Source organism: Hirundo rustica, chromosome 22 (genome assembly GCF_015227805.2).
Source record: "Hirundo rustica isolate bHirRus1 chromosome 22, bHirRus1.pri.v3, whole genome shotgun sequence".
Classification (NCBI taxonomy): Eukaryota; Metazoa; Chordata; class Aves; order Passeriformes; family Hirundinidae; genus Hirundo; species Hirundo rustica.
Genome location: NC_053471.1, coordinates 6623531 through 6644393, shown reverse-complemented (window position 1 = coordinate 6644393; position 20863 = coordinate 6623531). Strand labels below are relative to the sequence as shown.

The 20863-nt window shown below is 46.1% G+C and overlaps 1 protein-coding gene across 6 annotated transcripts in view; it reads left to right on the top strand.

The window, feature by feature from the left end:
• The window catches only part of RERE (arginine-glutamic acid dipeptide repeats), a 172269-nt gene that overhangs the window by 41733 nt on the left and 109673 nt on the right, over positions 1–20863 (top strand). For all 6 annotated transcript variants that reach the window (XM_040084804.2, XM_058423346.1, XM_058423345.1 and 3 more), the window contains one exon: positions 13481–13951. In XM_040084804.2, the coding sequence (XP_039940738.1) occupies positions 13627–13951 (325 nt within the window). In that variant the 5' untranslated portion in view covers positions 13481–13626. The remainder of the gene's footprint in view (positions 1–13480; positions 13952–20863) is intronic.

Genomic DNA, 20863 nt, shown 5'->3' with positions numbered 1-20863 from the left:
GAGAGAAATGGTTTCTAAACCACTGTAGTCCTGACCAGCAGGCACCCTGTTGCTGCTGGGGTGGATATAAACGTTCAGTGCAGTGGGGAGAGCTTTACCTGGAGTAGTCACCAGCCCCTAACAGGCAGATTAATGTGCAAATCTTTATTAAAATGTATAAAACCATGTCAGGAGGAGCACTGGGGAAGGAGGGCTGTGCCAGGGGAATTGCAGCTGGCATCATTCAAACTCGTGTCAACTGGACCTTGCTTAGCCTTCCTCCTTGTTTGGCTGATTCTCCAGTATTTCAGAACACAGGACAAATTTCTGTGTTACTAAAGACTGGAAAAGCCTTTAATGATGTAACACTCCCAGATAAATAAAGAGGAACCGTAAAAATACACACTGTCGGGCAACTCCATGAAAAATAATGTCAGGCATCTTGAAATGAATCAGAGGGAAATCTGGTTTTTATACTTCAGCTTTCTTAGCAGAAGTGAAACTCTTTCCAGAAGAGTGGACAAAAATAGTATTTATTCCAGAGTTTGCCTGGGGTAGTGGTTTGAGTTCTGACCTTTGGATACGAAGTGAGAACAAACAGTGTTGAAAAATGTAAATGATTAAAACAAGCTGGCCTTCCCAAGGAAACACTTGTGTCAAGTTTATCCAAGAAAGGCTTGGTAATTGGATAAATGTTTTACTAGTGGAATAGATAGTATTTGTGATGTGTAGATTTTCTCATAATGTTTTTTTGTGTAATTGGGGCGTTTGGAATTCAGGCATTTTCTAATGTTAGCAGAAGTACAGAAAAAGTGGAGGCTGTAAATTCAGCATTAACAATGTAGCTGTGCTCTTCTCTTGGGAAGGAATAGCAAATTTTGAAAGAAAACTTGGTTTAATTGGTCTCTGTGAATGGATATCGCTTTCATTTTCATAAGATGACAATACAGTGTGAAATAACAAATCTGCAACGTGTTAGTATTGGGGCCTAAAAGTTTTTATACTTGCAGGTTTTTCATTCCTTATTTTTTCCCTTTTTTTTAATGAGCTGAGTGTAAATAGCTGTGATTAGGTAAAGCTTTTTCTGAAAGCAGCCAGTTTTGGTGTGGATAATTGCTGCTTCTGTAGCACCAATTTTGTGCATGAAATATATTTTGTCTTAAGTGCTGAATTGAATTTTCTTGAGACTAGCAAGAAAAAAATGCCTTGGTTTTGGCAATGTTTCCTTTGTGTATTTGCGGAGATCAAAATTACTTGGTGGTTTTGTTTTTTTTTTACATAAACCCGAAATTTTGCTAGCAGGCAGTAAGTGTTCCAGCAGCATCTGCAGTCGAAGGTGTCCTGACCTTACTGTGCCAAGTGTGTTTCTGTTCTTGCCCACAGCAGGTTTTTTAACCCAGGCACAAAGGGAACCTGGGAACTCAGCTAGCTGTGGTTTTTGCTGCTGAGGAGTTTCCTGGATTTGCTCGTGCCTGATGAGCACAAGCAGCCCCAGTGAGCAGTGAGATCACGAGGCAGCGTGGAAATGACTGAGCCTTGATATGAGTCAATACAATTCAAGCACTTAAGGTTGGGGACTTTTTTTCCCGAGTTTGACATAGTAACAGATCCCTACAGAATTTATTCTTCCAAGCAGTCAAAACACACAGTATTTGCTCCATTTCCTATTGAAATCTAACAAAGGAGCCAAAAATCAGATTTCCATTTCCTGGTAATAAAGCTATTCCTTTGAGATTAGAGCTGGGAATGTTTTTTTTAATATATATATGGCAGTTCCTGCTTAATAATTGAATGTTCTTTGGTGTCTTGTGTGCTGATGTGCGAGAGTATGCGAGACAGAACTCATTTTCCCAGTGTGTTTAACACCAGACTGCTCTAACTGGCTTAAAACCGGAGCCACAGCCCGGGCTTGTAGTTAAAACTGGTATTAAAGAGTTAAGAGCAGCCCAAGGTTATCAGATTGTTGGGAAAGCAATCGCCCTTTCCCAGTGCAATAAAGTAATTATGACGAGGGTATGAAAACGGGGTGCAGGCTGTCTGAGCATTCTGCCTGCCTTTACCAGAAGTTGCTTTGGCCCCTTTGTGTTGATCTCATCATTTGCACATTCCGAGCATGTTCGGTATTTGCCACTTGCAGCTGGAAATGCTGAGCAGCATTTAAAACCCAAACGATGCCATCTGTTTGTGTGGGGTTTTTTCAGATCTTGGCATTATTTCACCTTGGGTCTGTTCTCTTTGCTCTGAGGGAGTGAAGTGTGTTCTGGGTTAAACTGACGGGATGGAGGAGCTGCAGCTGAGCTGGGCTTTCACAGCTTCATCTCCTGCTGTTTCTGTGCCGCCCTGACATAAGCAAAGGTGGTGTTTGGAAAAAAGCAGTCAGGATGCTCAGTTTGTAACTCGAGCTGCACGTGACCAAATGCTCCCGCGGAGTTTTAAGACTAAAAAAATATTAGATTTTAGTCTTTACGCAAAAATGAGATCTGTGGTTTGTATTATTGTAGTTTGTGACTACGATAATCTGAAAAATAAAGCTAGCTGTGATTTTAAATCAGACTAGGCCTGGTTTACCTTGGGCTTGGTAGTTCCACTGGAATTTACGAGGGTTGGGACCTGGTGTGTCGTGTCAGGTTTGTCCACTGGTACCTGGAGACAGAGGCTGCATTTGCCCCAGGAAGATGTACAGCTCTGTGGAGTTGGAAAAAGCAGTTCCTGTGGATTTTTAGAGCACGGAGTCAGCAATATAAATTGGAATGCAGCTAAACATGTACACGCTGAACTTTAGACTTCGGCTTTTTTTAACAAAGGCTGCTGTATAAAGTTCTGGTTTGGCACAAAACTTGATTGAATCCATGCTTTTGGCCGGGTTCTTCTCTTCTGAGGGCATCTGAGATGCCAAAGGTAAATATAACTCTTGTTCTCTTCACTCGTGGGGGAGTTCACAGTGGTTTAGGATTTCAGGAGCGTGACAGAGTTCCTGACAGGGAAATCTCTGCTCGGTGCACATCTCAGTTGAAGTGCAGGGAGTTGCTGGGGATGAATTATAAGCGCTGTGTGTCAGGTTAATAAAATTCTGAGGGCTTTTTCCGCTCTGCGGAAGCCTCACTGGGATGTGCAGCGTGGAGTTGCTGTGGCTCTCCCGGGAGAGCCCTTCCATGGGAGCTGAAAGTGTTCTACCTGTTCTTCTGGGGCAGATAAACATGCTTCAGCCCTGGAGAGATGAGGAATAAAAGAAATAATCAAAGCTTCCTCATGGTTATCTTTAGGAGAGGGTTGAAACTTTTCTTGCCTCTTCCAGCCTAAATGGTGCTCGTGACAACTGCAGTTTATTTTGGTTTTGGAGCATAATGTGTGAGGAAGATAGTGGTTATGGTAGGGTTTTTTTTGTCTGGATTTATAGAGGGATTTTTTTTCTTAGAACTCTAGCTGTGGTTTTTGCCTTGTTTGGGGTTTTTGCTTTGATGTGTTCTTTTCTAGAGGTTTTGGTTTGGTGGGGTTTTTTTGCCCCCTCTCCAAAAAGACTGTTATGGGAGGTTGTTTCTTAAACTCTGAGCAGCATGTGTGGAGTTATCCCTGACTGGGAAGCAATGGACAAAGAAATAATACACGCAGCACTAACGGGAAATAATGAAAAGTTTCTCACTTGGCTGCTGGGCTGAGAGCTTGAGAAAACACCCTTCTAAGAGTTTCTTTTTTCTTGGTCTTATCAATGCCATTAGATCCTAAAACGCTCTACATTACTTCTTATTTCATGTTTTGAACAAAAAAATAATACATAACTTTGAAAACAGTTTTGAAATGTCACTTCTAGCAAAGTTCATTCTGATTCAAAGGCCAGATCAGCATATGTGAGAGGCAGTCAGCAAGTAATAAATGTGAGCGTAGCTGTGTGTGTTATCTCAGGGGAGAGGCTGCAGGACGGCAGGAGCAAACAGCCTAATCCCTCAAGTGCTGGCTAGATTTAATTAGGTCCCAGTTGCTTGGGCAACTGGCACCTAGTGAATTTTCCTGTGTAGTATTTTGAAAGTAGCTCTTAAGTCAGCTCCTGATTAGGTTAGTGTTTCAGAAAACACCGCCTGACAGGACATCCTTCTCGCTCCTGCTTGTTCAGCTGCTGGATGCTCACGTGCGCTAAGTGATGGAAACTTCACAGTCAAGAGTCTTCAAAGCTGAGCTTTTACAAGGAAGACTTCAGTGCATCAGATCCCTAATAAATCATGTAATTTGTTTTGCTGCCTTTGGTTGCTGAGGGATCACAGGTTTTCATTTGAAAGAACAAGGAGATACGGTAACCCCGGTTTGTTATTGTGGGAATAAAGAAGGGAATAAAGACTTTGCTTGGTCAGAGATGGATCAAACACTGCTCTGAACAGTTTATGGTGCTCTGCTTAGTCTGCTGTCTCGTCCACTATAGACTGCAGGTTGCTTTATTAAACATTTAATGTTGTTTCAGAGCTGTTAGTGGTGTCTAGCCTTAAAGCTTCACCTTGAAAGTAAAGCCAGGAGCTTCGCATTGCTTCATTTCAGGAAAATCACCTCCGTTTGCAAGGTGTTTTCAGTATGGTACATGGCTTGTGTGATCTTCATTTGCATGTTACGGTGTATTAGCATGTCATTGTGAAGGCTGGGAAGGGTTTATTTTTTTTGTTTTCAATTTTATTTTGTGTGTGCAAGGCCACAGACCCCCGCTGCTGCCCCAGGACCGCTGCCATGTGCTGGATTCCGCTGGTGGCAGGCGATGAGGTGTGGTGGGAGCACAGCGTGAGGGAGGCTGCCACATTTCACGTCCAGTTCAGTGGTTTTTTGCGTTGGTTATTCTGTGCTTAATGGCTTGAGGTCTTGCTCTGCAGCCTGTTCTCAGCAGCTTACAAGATCAGACCCAAACCCAGGGATCCAGCTCGTGCTGCCACAGCAGATCCTGCCTGAGTCACACTCGGCTTCAGAGCCTCTGCTGAGAGCCCTGCCAGCAGAAATGATATTAATGTCTGAAGCGTGACCACAGCCAGAAGTTATTTCATGCAGTGTTAAAGTATTTCCTCTCGGTGTAGATTAGAAGCAGATTAATCGCTAGGAGCATTTCTTAATATTCTTTTTTCCCTCTTCTCATGGAAGATGGGCCGGCAGTGAAGGCCCTGTCAGGTGTGCTCATCGGCTGTGGGTATGATGAGGTCACTCCTGTAGCTGAGACTTTGCTGTTTGAACAGAATTTTGTAGAATTGACACCCAATGTGTGAGAGCTTAGAGCTGCTCCTTTTTTATAAAAAATAGTGCTTAAAATCTCCTCAGGAGCTCGGTTGGTTGTTGCTCAGGAGCATTGACATGGTTGCAAAAGAGGTGAATTTGTCAGTTGTCTTTGAAACTGTGGTTGTTTTTTTTTTAAGAAGGAACCTCTATGGCTTTCAGAAAAGTGAACCATACTTCAGGGGAAAAAACCTGAAAGTCTGCAGGGAGAATCCATTGGATGACCCCTGAGAAACGCGGTGTTTGTGGAGTTTGGGAGCTGGGCAGCGCAGGGGCTCTTTGGGAAGTTCACCTCGGGCTCTGGGATGTGTGAGATGCAGCTCTGGGGTGAAAATATGTTGGAAGTCAAAGGCTGACATTGACAGCTTTGGTTTCTCTCACTTAAGGTCACGCAGGAGCTCATATGATCCCTTGAAACACAGACCCTCTTTGCAAATACCTTTTAACACGTGTTTGGAGCCCTTCAGCAGGAGCCCGGAGGGATGACGAGCCCTGCGTGGGACTGCCGCAGACAAACTGATTTTTAAGCGCTGCTCTTTTGTCTCACGACTTTGTGCTTGCTCTTCCTTGGCAGGATCGTGTCTGTTTGCTTTCCCAAGCGTTTTCCTGCTGCCTCGTGGCAGAACCTGCTCGTGCAGCCGGAGATTAAAGATCAAAGGTCACCCTTGCAGCGGCGAGGTTTTACTGCTTTAAATACTGGGTATTTATGAGTGTTTTCTGGGAGTGCAATAAGGGAAGCGCGGTGTAATTGAATCCATCTCGGTTGTTAAGCATTGGGAGCTGATGAGGAATAGGCTGCAGCCAGGCTCTAATGTGAGACAGGGCTCAGGCCTGCATTTCACACGTGAATAAGCACACTTAATCTCCTGATTACAGCAGCGCTGCTGCGCCCGGCACCAGCTCCCAGGGAGGGAAACTCTGACGTCTGCTCTGTCATTAACCGAAATAAGCTGCCCCTCTGAGAAAATGAGACCAGTGGCTGAAATGAAAGGCGTTCCTCCAGACAGAAATATCATCTGTCTTCATGCTTGTGCATAAAGTGTTTTAAAAGAGTGGACAAGGAAAAAAGTGTCCTCTTAATATCTCTTGCTCGTCCTGATAACCTCGTACCATCCTCCGCCCTTTGACTGAAGGAGCGGGATTTCTTTGTTTCCACTGTTGGGGAATTTCATGGAGCACTTCAGTGGCATGGCTTTGGTTAGTCTTACAGATAGTCTCTAAATCTCAGGATGCTGCTTTCCTTAGAGAGAAATTGCTTTAATTATGGGCACGTTTCCCTGGGAATGTCTGGTCAGGCAGCTCGTGGTGGGAGCCCACCCTGCAGTTACCCTTCCCTTTTGAGAAGCTCAGATGCACAACTGTGTCTGGAGTTAAATAAAACAGCTCATGTGGCTGAAGACCAGAGGTTCTGCCTTTCCTGCTCAGAGGGGTTTTCCAAAAATAACCTGATCTAGTTCTCTTTTAGGTGATTTAAATGTGTGTAGTTTGAAGCTTTCTGGAGGATGAAAGGATTGCGAGGGGACAGCTGAGTGTTCAGCCATTTAAAAAATGAAATACCCAATGGAGAAAAGCTCAGCTAAAAACATGCAGGGAGTGACAGTTTGGTAGATATTTGTAGACATGTTCCAGAGATGGAGGCACCAAAATAAAATTTAGAGTGGAAACTGGAATTAGTTGGGAGACAGTTGGAGATGAGTTCCACTTGGAAAAGCAGCAATAGGCTCGTTCTATAAACACACACAAATGAATGTGGTCAGAATTGTGCAGAATTCATTTTTGTCTTAAAATAAGTGACCTAGAGGCAGCAAAGGTTGTGATGTGCTGGTGACTTTGATAATCAGTTATCCCATAAAACCACGGGACACGTGGTTCTGTTCCACGCAAGGATTCCTTCCTGTTGCCCTTAGCTTGGCTGTTACTGTGTGCCAGGAATTTCTCTTTGTGCTTTGATTTCTTTGTTGGTATTTCTCAGATCTGAATTTACAGCACTTTGGAATGTTTTTATTTCACCTATTTTAGTAGCAATACTACAGGCTTCTCTTTTTTTTTGCCACAGATTTGCCAGTCAGGAAATCCATATGTGTGCTTTCAGGGTTTATACCCTTGTTGCTTCTCAAAGTCTGTCTATCTTTTCAAAGTAAACTGCTGTGTATAGCAACAAGTTTTTCTTCAACTTTTTAAATGTTTTTTTTCTGTTTTAAATGTCGTTAAGCAACCTCATAATGCAGATGTTTTCATGGCTCCAAATGACTTCAGGTTCCCCAGATAATTGTTCTTCTTTTAGCAGCAGCTTCTGCAGGTCCTGTGGGCCTGTTCTCCCCTAACAGGGGAGTTATCCTACATTATAGGAGGGAATTATCCTACATTATATGGTCATTTTTGAAAGTTCTGGGTTTTAATGGTGTGATGGGATGACTGCTCTACATTACTCAGCCCTGTATTGTGGTAATCATTTACATTAAGCCTGAATGACTTCAGAGAAGGGTAAATACACGGCTTCATATTTATTGTCTGTTTGCTCCCATGTGTTATGACTACAGAGGCCATTAAAGCAGCTTTTGAAACGACAAGAGGAGCTCGGAGCAGGCGCTTAATGGCAGGGATGAGTGCAGGGAGCTGCAGGGCTGTGCTGCACTCCTGCCTCTGCAGCCTGGCTGCTCTCTGCTGCTGGAGCCGCCTCCAGAGCACCTGGAGCTCCTCGGGAGCAGGGCTGGGGGTGAGAAGGGGTTTGGGAGGGGCTGCCCTCATGTTCTGTGTGCCACAGCCCGGTGGAGGAGGGCTGGACGTTCAGGTGGGGACCAGAGCAGCAGCCCTGTGTCACAGGGAGTGTGCAGGCAGCTCCTGCTGTTTCCTGCCCTCCTCACCCAGCAGTAACAGAACAGAAAGCATGGCTAATTTATCTGCTAATTTTGGCTGTGCAGAAACTTCCCAAGACTGTATGGATTTTATGTGGCTGCTCTTGAAGTACTGTGGAGAGACGATGTGGCTTATTTGGGATGGCATTACTTTTATTGGAGCCTGTGTGTAAAACTGTCTAAAAGCAGGTGTAGTCACGTCACTGTTGTGGATGTGGTGCATAAATTGCCCATCCATTTTTGGAGGAGGTAGGAGCTGATATCTTCATTCCAAATCTAATCCCCAGCCCTTCCGTCTGCTCTGTGGTCAAAGCTGACTCTTGTAGAATTTTGCTCTCAGTCCTTACCGAGTTTCTGACCTCTCACAAATAGAAAGTTGTTCTACTCGTCCTCCCTGTGCCCGCTAGAATAACACAAAGGGAAGTGTTACTTTGCTGTCTTGGGTCCTTACCACGCCAATCCTTAAAAATCCTCGTGATTTCCTGATATTTCCCTGGCAGTTTCCTCTTGGAAATGTGACTGAGGACACAGGAGATAACCTGTCACTTTTCTCTGGATAAATGCAGGGGTGTTTTTGCCGTGTGAAATCTTGCTTTGCCGCTCCTCCTGTGTTCCTTTGAGTTGTGTAGCATCCGGGTTGTGTTGAAGAGAGGGACTTAGGATCTTATCTGAGCTGTCAGCCTGCATATCTGGTGTGTCACAGCCCCCAGACCCAGATTTCGAGCGATGCCACCGCGTCCCCAGCCAGGGCTGCGTTGGCGTGGGCGGAATGAGGGGCACTGCCCGCCTGGGAGCTGAGATCTGGCTCCGAAATGTGAGATCTCCTGTTTGCTTTGCTCAGGTCAAGTCGGGTAAATAGCAGGGGGAAGGAAAGGTCACTGCCTGTCATGGGAAACACCTGGAATTGTGTGCCGGGAGGAGTGGCAGTGCCCTCCCTGCTCGAGGGGCCGATGGAGCAGAGCTGCCTCTTCCCATGCCCCGGCTCTGCTGGGGATGAGTGGCACAGAGCAGCTCAGAGTGGACAAACACGCTCGAATTGCCAGCTCAGAGTGGACAAACACGCTGGAATTGCCAGCTCAGAGTGGACAAACACACTCGAATTGCGTGGGCTTGGGGGGGCTCCCACGGGCTTTGGGCTCTGGAGATGGAGCTCCAGTGAGCAGCGCTGGCCACAGCGCTCCAGGGCTGTGCTTGTGTCAGAAACTCCAACGCCAGGGGAGGAGATAAGGGAGACAACTGATAAGAGGCACATAAATCACTGGAGAGACTCCTGAGAGCTTTTTAAGATTTTAAGCAAATCCTTCTTCCCAGGAGGGTCCCAGACTTGTCCCCTGAGCATTCCAGAATTGGCAGTGGGACCCCTTCAACACCCACGGGGCACCAGAGGGATTGGCACAGGACACAGGAGGAAAATGAACATTTTTACTGACTGGAGCATTAATGTTATGGGGAAAAACTTCAGTGTGTCTGTGTACTACTGGCAGGGAGAGATCTGGGTTTGGGCTCTGTGTCTGGTGGTTAGTTGGAAAATTCTGTAGGTAACACAGCAGGATCTGGATTTTCAAAGTTGGGGCGAGTATCTTTAGTAAAATCTCACCCCAACAGTGAAAAACTGTCCAAGAGTAGTAGGGTAAAACTCTTGCTCTACTCCCTTTTTGTTTTTTCTTGCTTTTTTTCCCTTTTCTGTTTTTTTTTTCCCTCCCATCCCCTGCTGGTGTCTCTGAATTTGGGCTCAGCCTGCAGCTGCTGGATGTGTTGTTGTCAGGAGCACAGTGCCTGGCCCTCGGAGATGATGGACGGACCCTGGGAGTGGGGAATATTCTCAGGGATGTCCTGCATGAGCTCTTCATATACTTGGTCCCTCTGAATATCTGCAGCTCATATTTTCCACGGCAAGCAGGCGATAGGGAAAGAATGTGGGAGAAAGTTGATGACAGATGTTCGCAGTCTCTCCTGAAAGCTGAAGGTTAAAGGTGTGCGGCTCCCCTGGGTTAAGGAGCTTTATCTGGGACCTGGGGTCCCTGTGGGCTCTGTGGAAACTCCCCTGCTCTGAGCAGGCTGAGGGGCTGAGCCACAGCTCCTGGAGTCCTGGAGTCCAGCTCTTCTTCTCTCTGTGGCAGCTGAGATTTCCTTCCCTTCGTGTTGGACTTATTGGGGTTATTTTTCACGAATGATCCCAAAACTTTTCCTAAAAACTTCTAAATGTATGGAGAAACCTTTTTTAATTTTTTTTTTTTTTAATTTCTTTATTTTTGGTTTTAATCCCTTGCATTTAAACCGAGTTAAAATTCTTCCTTGACATCAAAATTAGAAAAGCTCTGTGGCAGGAACTCTAGCAGTGGCAGCACATAGTTCCTTTAATCTGGCATTTGCTGGAAACAGTGCCTTTTTATCTGGCAATATGAGACTAAAAGCTTACAGAAGAATGGTCCTGTTGTGTTTATTAAGACGGGCAACACATGACCAAACAAATCTTGTTAAAAGATTGATCTGTCTAGCTTAAATAAGAAAAAGGAGCTCTTCTCCATACTTTTAGCTGCCCTGCGTTCTTAGATGCCTTCCTGTTACAGTCTCGTAGCATTTTTGGTGGACTTGCTTTCACATTATCTTTAAAACCTGACTCTTTAATTCTGGTTAAGAGGTTTAAGTACTTAGTGTGCAGAGCGGTGCTATATGTGCCTTTGGCTCTGCCAGGGGTTTGCAGGTGTACAGACAAAATAACTCTGTGGAGCAGGTAGCTTGTGGGAGTAGCAATATCCTCCTCTCCAGGCTGGGATTGGAGTGGCAGAAGGGTTTTGTGGCTGTAAAAAAGGTTGAAACTTTAATTTGAACTAGATTTAAAATGCTGGGAAAAAAAAACCAACAACAACCCCAAACCAGATGAGTATGGGGTAATGATCAGTTGAAAATAATGATTATAAACTTCTGCACTCAGATTATTAGATAAAGGTAAAGGTTAAATTGTGCCTGCTGGATTTCTCCAAAATCTCTGGTGGGAGATTCTCATTTCCTCATCACTGGAGACCTGAGCATTTTAACAGGAAAATCAACATTTGATTGCAATGGGAAGTTGTCAGTATCTGCTACAAAGCAGAGAATAGGAGACTTCAGTGAGTAACTCTGCAAATACATTTTTGGCTCATGTTTGATCTCTAAACAATTTAAGATAAAAAAGACCTTGCAAGTCTGATAGCAGAGTGGGTGGAGGTAAAGAAAGTGACCCCAGAGTGCATGTAATAAACTTACTTGGAGAAATGGCCATATCCTGAGGCTGGAGTTAAAAAATAACAACGGGAAGGTCCTAGCGTGCAGCTGCAGTGAAGTTAATGCTTTTCCTCGAGTTCTTTAGCTTGCATTGAGCAAATAATGGACGGGGGCTATTCTCCCACTCATCTGTAGTGAGGTGATTGTTCCCCTTTTAGCTTACATGGCTTTTTCCTGGGATGAATTCCCCGTGGAAGGAGCAGTGAGCTCCTGTCAAAGGCACTTCTGCCCTCCAGCCCGTGCTGCTGCTCCTGTGTCTGTGGAGCAGAAGGACAGAAGCAGCTGCTTTGGTGGGGTTTGGTGCAGGCCCAGTGAACAACTGCCAGGGAAAAACGGAGCCCCCAGGCACGGAAAAATGCCAAAAGCCACTGCAGATTTGCAGTGAGTTTGCCTGTGCAGCCCTAATCCTGAGTGCAGCATCTGTGTGGTTGTGTCAGCCTTTGCTTCAGGGTGATGCCTTGGGCGGGCAGAGCTGGAACACACACTGGACAGAGCCAGAGGATAAAGCAGAGATTTATTAAAAGGGCTTTTAGGGTACAGCTTGGGCAGGACAGGGCCTGGCCGGGGCTGTACTCAAGGTGGAACCAAAATGGTCACAAAATGGTCACGAGGTCTCACACTTTTATGAGTTTTGGTCTATTTGCATATTAAGGTTTAATTGTACAGTTACAGCTCCAGGTTATGCAGTCCCATCCTTGTTGTTTTCTCTCTTCAGCGTTGTTTGTGCTTTTGGGCTGAACACTTGTAACGTTGTCCTTGGTGTCCATGTGGAACGGGATTTGTTCTGTGTCCCTGATGTGTGCAGAGCTGAGTGACGCTGGGTGTGAGCTCAGAGCTGCACCCTGGGCACCACAGAGCCTGAAACACAGCAAAGATAAAACTCAAGGCGTCATTTCCCCCCTTCAGAGGCTTGGCAAGGCCTTTTCCTTGTCAAGTCTCTATTCTAAATATCTGCTAATAATAGGTATTCAAAAACAGACAAGTATCTAACAATAGTAAACAACTAACAATAATAAACATCTAAAAAATAAACATCATTTTGCAGCAGCAAAAGGAATTTGTCTCTTGTGCTGTTCCCAGTGCTGCGAGGAGCAGGAATATTGAGGGCTGGGATTTCCGTAGGCCTGAAGGAATTTCCAGTGCACAGGATCAGGGACTCCTCAGCTGACTTCTCAAAAATCAAGCCAGTCTTTCTCCCTCTGATGTGGTTTCTAAAGCTTAATGCATGAATACTCCATGTTCTCAGGTGCCTGCCTTCCAGACATTCTGCACCGTGGGCTAATTTTGGGTTGCACCACGTAGTAGCTTCCTGGAAACTTAGGAATTGGATGTGGACAGATTCAGCATTATTGGTGAATTAGGGGAAAAAAAAAAAAATATCTTTGTGAGTTTAATGCTTCCCCTTTGAAATGTCCTCCTTTCATGAAAGGTCCTGTTTTTATATGTGGAAAAGCAGATTTCATTAGTGCAGTTGTAACTACCGTGGTTTGGTTTGGTTTCAATTAATTAATTCCTGTAATCTGTGGATTACAGGTTAGCTCTATTTTTGGAAAAGCAGGGTAGGGGCAGGACTTGCTAACAGATTGCCCTGGAAGTGGCAGATGGCATCCCTTACCCTGTACCAGCTTTGTAGGGCATGGAGCGTGAGTGGTGCTGGGATGTAAAACAATACAGCCATTTGCTGAACTCTCTCATTTGCTTCCAGATAAAAGCTGGATACTCTTCCTCTTTGCCCTTGTCCTTTTAAAATTTTCTGGGTTTTGTTTTTGTTTTGTTTTTTTTTTTTTCTGGAATGCTCCCTATTAGCTCCAGGTATAAATATAAATAATACCTGTTCTCAGTGAGCACTCCTCATCCAAGAAGTTATTTCAAGTCTGCAGTGAACTGAAGAATTTTTTTAAGGAGCTGAGGGATCTTTTTTGAGGAGAGAGGCAGCTTCAAACATTTACAGACACTGGAGTTACCATTTCCATGAAGTTTTCAAAAGGCGGCTTTGTATTTTACTGTTTGTGTTTTCCACGCTGAATTGCTTTAGGATGTGGGGGTTTATTCGGTTTTAATTTAATTTTTATCTTCAGGAATTGAAAGAATTTGGAATACTAACATGGGCTTTTTCCTTCTTTCTCTCCCCTCACCTCTTCAAGAACCTTTTTAAAACGCTGGGGTTGTTGGAGTGGTTGAATTTTTCCTGGCTTTGAGTGAGAAATTCAGAAGACTGAAGCCCAGGCTCACTGTCTACCTTTCACGGAGGCCCAGCCGTGAGAGGACAGAAGAAGGCACGTGGCGAATCATGACAGCAGACAAGGAGAAAGACAAAGACAAAGAGAAGGACAGGGACAGGGACCGGGACAAGGAGCGGGACAAGAGGGACAAGGCGCGGGAGAGCGAGAACTCGCGGCCGCGGCGCAGCTGCACCTTGGAGGGAGGCGCCAAGAACTACGCGGAGAGCGACCACAGCGAGGACGAGGACAATGACAACAACAGTGCCACCACCGAGGAGTCCACCAAGAAGAGCAAGAAGAAGCCCCCCAAGAAGAAGTCGCGCTACGAGAGAACCGACAACGGCGAGATCACGTCCTTCATCACCGAGGACGACGTGGTGTACAGGCCTGGAGGTAAGGAGCTCTGGCTTCCTCTGCAAGCCCTGGGGGCCCCGAGCTGGCAGGGAGGGGCTGCAGGCAGCAGGTGTGCTCTGGGACTGGAGTTATCCCTGTGCAGTGCAGTGTGCTCTGGGATTGGAGTTATCCCTGTGCAGCTCAGTGTGCTCTGGGACTGGAGTTATCCCTGTGCAGTGCAGTGTGCTCTGGGATTGGAGTTATCCCTGTGCAGCAGGTGTGCTCTGGGATTGGAGTTATCCCTGTGCAGTGCAGTGTGCTCTGGGATTGGAGTTATCCCTGTGCAGCACAGTGTGCTCTGGGATTGGAGTTATCCCTGTGCAGCACAGTGTGCTCTGGGATTGGAGTTATCCCTGTGCAGCACAGTGTGCTCTGGGACTGGAGTTATCCCTGTGCAGCACAGTGTGCTCTGGGATTGGAGTTATCCCTGTGCAGCAGGTGTGCTCTGGGACTGGAGTTATCCCTGTGCAGCAGGTGTGCTCTGGGATTGGAGTTATCCCTGTGCAGCTCAGTGTGCTCTGGGACTGGAGTTGTCCCTGTCCAGCAGGTGTGCTCTGGGACTGGAGTTATCCCTGTGCAGTGCAGTGTGCTCTGGGACTGGAGTTACCCCTGTGCAGCTCAGTGTGCTCTGGGATTGGAGTTACCCCTGTGCAGCACAGTGTGCTCTGGGATTGGAGTTATCCCTGTGCAGCTCAGTGTGCTCTGGGATTGGAGTTATCCCTGTGCAGCACAGTGTGCTCTGGGATTGGAGTTATCCCTGTGCAGCTCAGTGTGCTCTGGGATTGGAGTTATCCCTGTGCAGCTCAGTGTGCTCTGGGATTGGAGTTATCCCTGTGCAGCAGGTGTGCTCTGGGATTGGAGTTATCCCTGTGCAGCACAGTGTGCTCTGGGATTGGAGTTATCCCTGTGCAGCACAGTGTGCTCTGGGATTGGAGTTATCCCTGTGCAGCTCAGTGTGCTCTGGGACTGGAGTTATCCCTGTGCAGTGCAGTGTGCTCTGGGATTGGAGTTATCCCTGTGCAGTGCAGTGTGCTCTGGGACTGGAGTTATCCCTGTGCAGCAGGTGTGCTCTGGGATTGGAGTTATCCCTGTGCAGCTCAGTGTGCTCTGGGATTGGAGTTATCCCTGTGCAGCACAGTGTGCTCTGGGATTGGAGTTATCCCTGTGCAGTGCAGTGTGCTCTGGGACTGGAGTTATCCCTGTGCAGCTCAGTGTGCATTGGGACTGGAGTTATCCCTGTCTTGGGGAGGCTGCAGCCTTTCTGTGCAGACACACATGTGTTGAAAGCTCCTGCCTGTGTCTTGTGGTATCTGACTTGTGGGAATGAACTTGGCTCCCCTTTGGAAAGGAGCCACCCTCTTTGCTTTCTACTGTGTGAATTATCTGTGTATCACATGGAATCTCTGGCCCCGGGAGATCGGGAACTAAATTGGATAATGCATTAAATGCTTCACTCCCACTTTGGAGTTGGATTTGCTCTGAGCTGGGGGGATGTGGAGACATCTTCAGCCTTCCTGGCAGGCTTTTCTGGGAACCTCTGATTGCTCAGTAGAGCTCTGCTCCTGGGCTCTGTGAAATGCAACCCAGATGTCTGAGGAGCTCAAAGCTGCTATTCCACTGATTTCACCCCTCATTAATGGCTGTGGCTGTGCCCAGCTGTTGGGCAGAGCAGTGCTGGAATCAGGGATGTTTTAGGGACAGCTCCAGGAGCTTGCAGTGTGCTCTGGAGGTCTTGGATGTGCCTCTTAATGACTGCCAAGTTCACAGGAAGCTTTTAGGGTCTCACGTAAGGTTTCAAGGTCTAAGCTGTGGCTGCTGCCAGGGAATGTTTTCCTCAAACTGCGCTGGAAGTGAGATTACCCAGCTCCCTTTTTTGAGTACAGACTTTAAAGGTGCTGTTTGGAGTTTGTTCCCCCGCAGGCTGGGGCTGGCAGTTTGATGTTCCTGTAGAGCAGAGCTGCAGTGACGCTGCTGGGGCAAGCAGAGACTGAAAACAGGGATCCACTGAGGGCACATCCATCTCATTTTCCACGAGGGGCTGCACAGGAGTCTCCTAGGCCAGATGTGAATGTTTGAAGTGCTGCACCCAGTGGCTGTGAGTGCTCAGGGTGCTCGTGCTGTGCGTGGGGGCACGTCCAGGTTGAGGTGCTGCTTTCCATCCTCCTCCTTCCACGGCAGCCTTGAGCAGTCTGGTTTTCCCTTAGCTCCACCAGCATTAGTCAGAATAGCTCCTCTTGAAATGCTTCAGCTCCAATTTCAGCTCATTTCATCCATCACTGCAAAGGAGCTGTTTTTGCCATGGTGTCAGGGCTCGTGGCTGAGTAATATTTGTTTTTGAGCAGTGGCAACTGGGAGCCTGCGGAAGCGTCAGCTTTGGTGGCAATCTGATTTTCAGTGTCAGAGGATGAAAAATAATTCGGAATCTGTTGAGAACAGCTGTTGTGTGGGCCCAGGAGTACAATGTGATACGCTGGCATTATTGCAAAAAGGGTTTGCTTTAAAATGAAGATGGGAAATCAGTCTGTGGTCTCCATTTTATCCTGCAGTGGGGTGGAGCAGTGGCTGTGGCTGCTCTGGAGGAGGTTCTCCAGGGAAGGAGCAAGGAAAGCCATACTGTTTGTGATAATGGGGATATTTTGTAACTCTTCTGAAACTTAAACCTCTGCTTATTAAATTTTACATTTTGTTAATAGTAATCAGCATGAGGGATGTACCCTGGCACTGAAACTTTTCTGTTGTGTTGGCTCTTTATGCTGTTGTAAAACTTGTCTTGGAAACTGCTGAGGGCGATGAGAACAAACATGAGCTCAGCTCTGGAGGGACCTGAGCACGGCTGAAACCTTAACTGAATATACCCATTTTTAAATTTGATTTTAAAGGTAATTTCTTATCAGGAGCGAGATCTGGAGTGCACATCCCTGTGCTGGAGGTGTTCTAAACCAAAGTTAGCGTCCATTACAGAAGGAGCTCTTCCAGCTCCTTACGTCCAGGGAGATGTATTTGTGGCTAAGGGTGAAAATTACATCAATTTTAAGAGGGATTAGAGAGTTTAAGTTAATGAGACACAGCAAGGATTAGGAAGATGAAAATTAAAGGTGTGTGCAGAAGGGATAGCTGTCTTTAGCTTATATCTTCTGGGCTTTAAGGAAAGGAAATCCTTTCCAATCATTTGGTTCTTTCTCTTAAGTGCTCTCATCTGATATGGAGGAAAGTTCAAGGTCTGCATTTCTCAGTTAAAATCTCATTCTGTGTTTACCCCATTGCTGTGGAGTACTTAATCCAGCACTTAATTCTGCTTTTTTTCCTGTGCTGAGCTCAGCAGCTGTATTGGAGTAATAGCAAATAAACTGTAAATAAACAGATAATCAAGATCATTGAATTTTTTTCGAGTGAAAGGTTTCCCTGTATTGTTACCATGTAAATACTGCTCTTATTAATTTGCATAGATATAATGAATGCTTGCACAGCTTTAAATAATGTATTAAAAAGAATTGAGCAGGGCTTAGAGAACACTATGCAATTAATCTTCTCTACTTTGCTGGAAATCACACAGACCTATCCTAAAAGCTTGTTGGCCCAGTTCCCCATCTGTCCTCTCAGTTTGCACAACCTCACTCCCGTTTCCTTCCAAATCTAATCTCTGCGCTTTTCCTTCTCTTTTCCCCTCACAGTTCTCACCTTGGTGTTGTCGGAATACCTGTTGGAGTAGCGTTAATTTTGGTTGCACAGTGTATATTCAGATTTGCTTTAGGCTTCCTTCGCATAGGGAGATGACCGTGAAAGAGTTGTGTTAAGACTGAGAGTTATGTTTCTTTCCTCCTCTTGGATTTCACTTAGATCATTTCATGCTGATTTTCCTTCCGTTTTCCATGCAGACTGATCCCTTCTATGCCACTGGCTTCTGCCACAGCCCACCTCAGGAGGGGCTGTTACTGAGTTACAGCCCTGGCATTGGTGCTGCTGTGGTGGCACCTGGAGTGCTGGGTGAAGGTCTCAGGGGGAGCCTGGGCACAGCAGGTGACTCTCACCTGGACGTGGGGACAAGATTGTTTGCTCTGCCTACGTAGAAACATTTAAAAGGATCTGCAGGAATTAAAAGGATTGGTGAGGATCTGTTTCTGCCGTGACATCAGTGGCTGTATAAACAGCACATCAGCGGGAGGCAGCACAGGGTGAAATGCTGTCACGCACTGCAGGAATCAGCAAAACAATAATACAAACAGATTTTTTTTTTTCTATAAGTTCTGTCAAGTGTATTTTGGGCTGCTGAGGCTGGAAAGAGGAAAGTTAGTTATTTTCTGGGAGGTTTTAATTTTAATTTGTTGCTTGGGCAGAAGGAAGAAATGCAAGGAAAGGGTTCTTTCAGCTGTACATTGTAATTTTAGGAGGTCTTTGGGACTGTTGTGCTCTGCGCATCACCAGGTTTGTGATCTGTGTTTTTGCACGTGGGGTCTTCTCTTCCCTCAGAAGCTCCATAGTTGACAGGAGCATGTGTTCTAGAATGGTGCAATCTGTATTTTCCTCTTCTTTTGAAAGTCTGTTACCATTGTGATAGGAGATTGTTGAAATAACTCAGTGCCAGACTTTCAGCTGCTGTAAATAGGAGCAACCTTGGGAGCTGTGCTGCTTCATGTGGTTGTAAAAGTTCCCTTGATTTTCACACTTCCACCACTGTTTTCAGCTTTTCTGCATATGTGATTAGTGGTGAGGAAAACTTAGCAATCTTTTTTAGAAAATATTATCTTCAAAACTTTTGTTTCAATGGAAACAAATGCATCTTTGCCCATTCTTCCTTTAGTAATTAAAAGAAGGAAAAAAATGTTAGAGAAAGGGTCTGGCTTAGGTGAGTCCTTAAAACATATCAGGGGAATTAACAAAATGCATGAAAACATGACAGCAGAGTTTTCTTTGAGGCTGATTGCAGTGTGCAGGAACAGCCTGTTCCAGTCCGCAGCTGGAGCTGGTTCTGTTTTGTTCTGGGACATCCCAGGGCTGTAATTAGTGACTGCACATTGGGAGAGGGGTGGATTTTAGAGATCAGCTGAGCAGGTGAATAAAACTGAGCGTGGAAGAAATAGTTCAGGCTGCAGCAGAGCCCAGATCAGCCCCTGATGCACAGAGGTGACTTTTGTCCCTGCTGTCAGTACCAACGGTGAGCAGGAGCCAGACTGAACTAAAAAAAAGACATTTACTGAGTTCACATTTCCTTCTAGCAGGGAAGGCACCGCTGTGTCCAGGGCAGCTGCTGGAGCCTGACAGATGGAGCCTTAAGTGCAGATCAAGGTTGAGCTGGCAAATGGATTCCTCTGGCTTTGTTTGGCTCTGGATAAATCAGAGAGCAGCTCCCAGGGGCTGGGGGTGCCCAGGGCTGGCTGTGAGGCTCTGGGCATGGGGGTTCTCCGTTGCTTTTCCGTACTGACCTCATCATGGGGCTTGAAGTTAGAGAGGTGCCACAGCAGGGCTGAGACAAAGTGAATACAGTTCTGCTGCAGGCTCAGCTTCACTGCTGCTGCTCTGCTCTGTCCTCTAGGAAGGGCTTCTCAGAGCTGTTTACATTTCATTTTCCTCTTCTGGCCACGTCTCTGTTCAGGGCAGCTGATGGAATGGGTGCTGCTCTCTGTCTGACCAGGGGGGTGAAGGATGGGAGGTTAGGAGGGAAATGGGAATGGCTGGCGTTGTTCTGCTTGAGGATGCACAGATAAAGCCCATCCATATGTTGATGAGGTATTGGGGTGTGTTACCCTTTAATTTTCATAAGGACAGCAAAGAGAGAGGAGTGAAGCAACTGCTTGGTGGCTTGGGAATAGCTGAGTTTTCTGAGAGGCTGTTTAAAATTAATCAAGTGAGGCCATGTAGTGATGTGGTGCATTTTTGGTGCTGTTTGTCCTTTGTGTCTCCCACGTTGTCCATGAGGAGCTTTGGGAGGCAGGTGGCTACGAGGGGATTTGTGAAATACCACCGAGAAGCACTGGGGGCAAGTCTGGCACCTCCAGCTGAAGTTTTCTGTGGCCTTAAAAGGCCAGGAAAAGCCTGTTAGAAGTGGCATGTGTGCAGCAAAGCTTATCTGGTGCTAGAGGAGGAGTTTCAGACTAACTGGTTATTTAATTAATTTCTCTTATCAGCCTGGATTCTTGTTCCCCACCCCTCCTCCCTTTTCACGTGTTTAATTGAAAAAACCACTCCAAGGCAGGAGGAGCCGTGGTGCCTTTGCTTGCAGCGTGGCATTTTTGGTGCCACAGCTTGGTGTGAAAACCTGTTTGCTTTGTGCCAGATCCGCTAACGAAGGATGTGTGAATGCACCTTACAAGGAGAACTGTGCAGTGCTGTGGACATGCTTGAAAAGTGCAGGAAAATAATTGGTGTGGGAAATGATGTAGCTGGGGGCCTGAGCTGCAGAACAGTTGCTTTTATGAAATTGGGAACTGCAGAGTACAATTAGCTGTCATTAATTTTGTTGAATAGAAATATGTTCCATTTATTGTACAATCAGGAGCCAGGCTTGAATGAGTTTAAATAGATGAAATCTAAATTATACTGACAGTCCATTAAACAGCAGCAAAACCCCTTAAAGAAAATGGATTCACTATGATACCGGTTTATAATAAAATCATTTGCCAAATAAGAACTATAGTCCAGGCGCTGGGAATACTCCTGTGAGCTTCAGATGAGCACAGTAAATTGGTTGAACCATTTACTGCAGAGCAGGGCTCGAGCTCGTCGTTCCCTGACAAGGAGCCAGCAGCGTTGCTTGAAATCTGCTCAGCAGGAAGTGACACTAAAAGATCAGACTGGCAATTTGTTTGTTGTCAGCCATATGTGGGAAGAGAGGCGGGTGCGCAGCTCCCTACCTGTCAGTGGGAATTTTCTTGGAGTCCGGGGCGCGTGGTTGGCGTCCCCAGGGCTCTCCTCGCC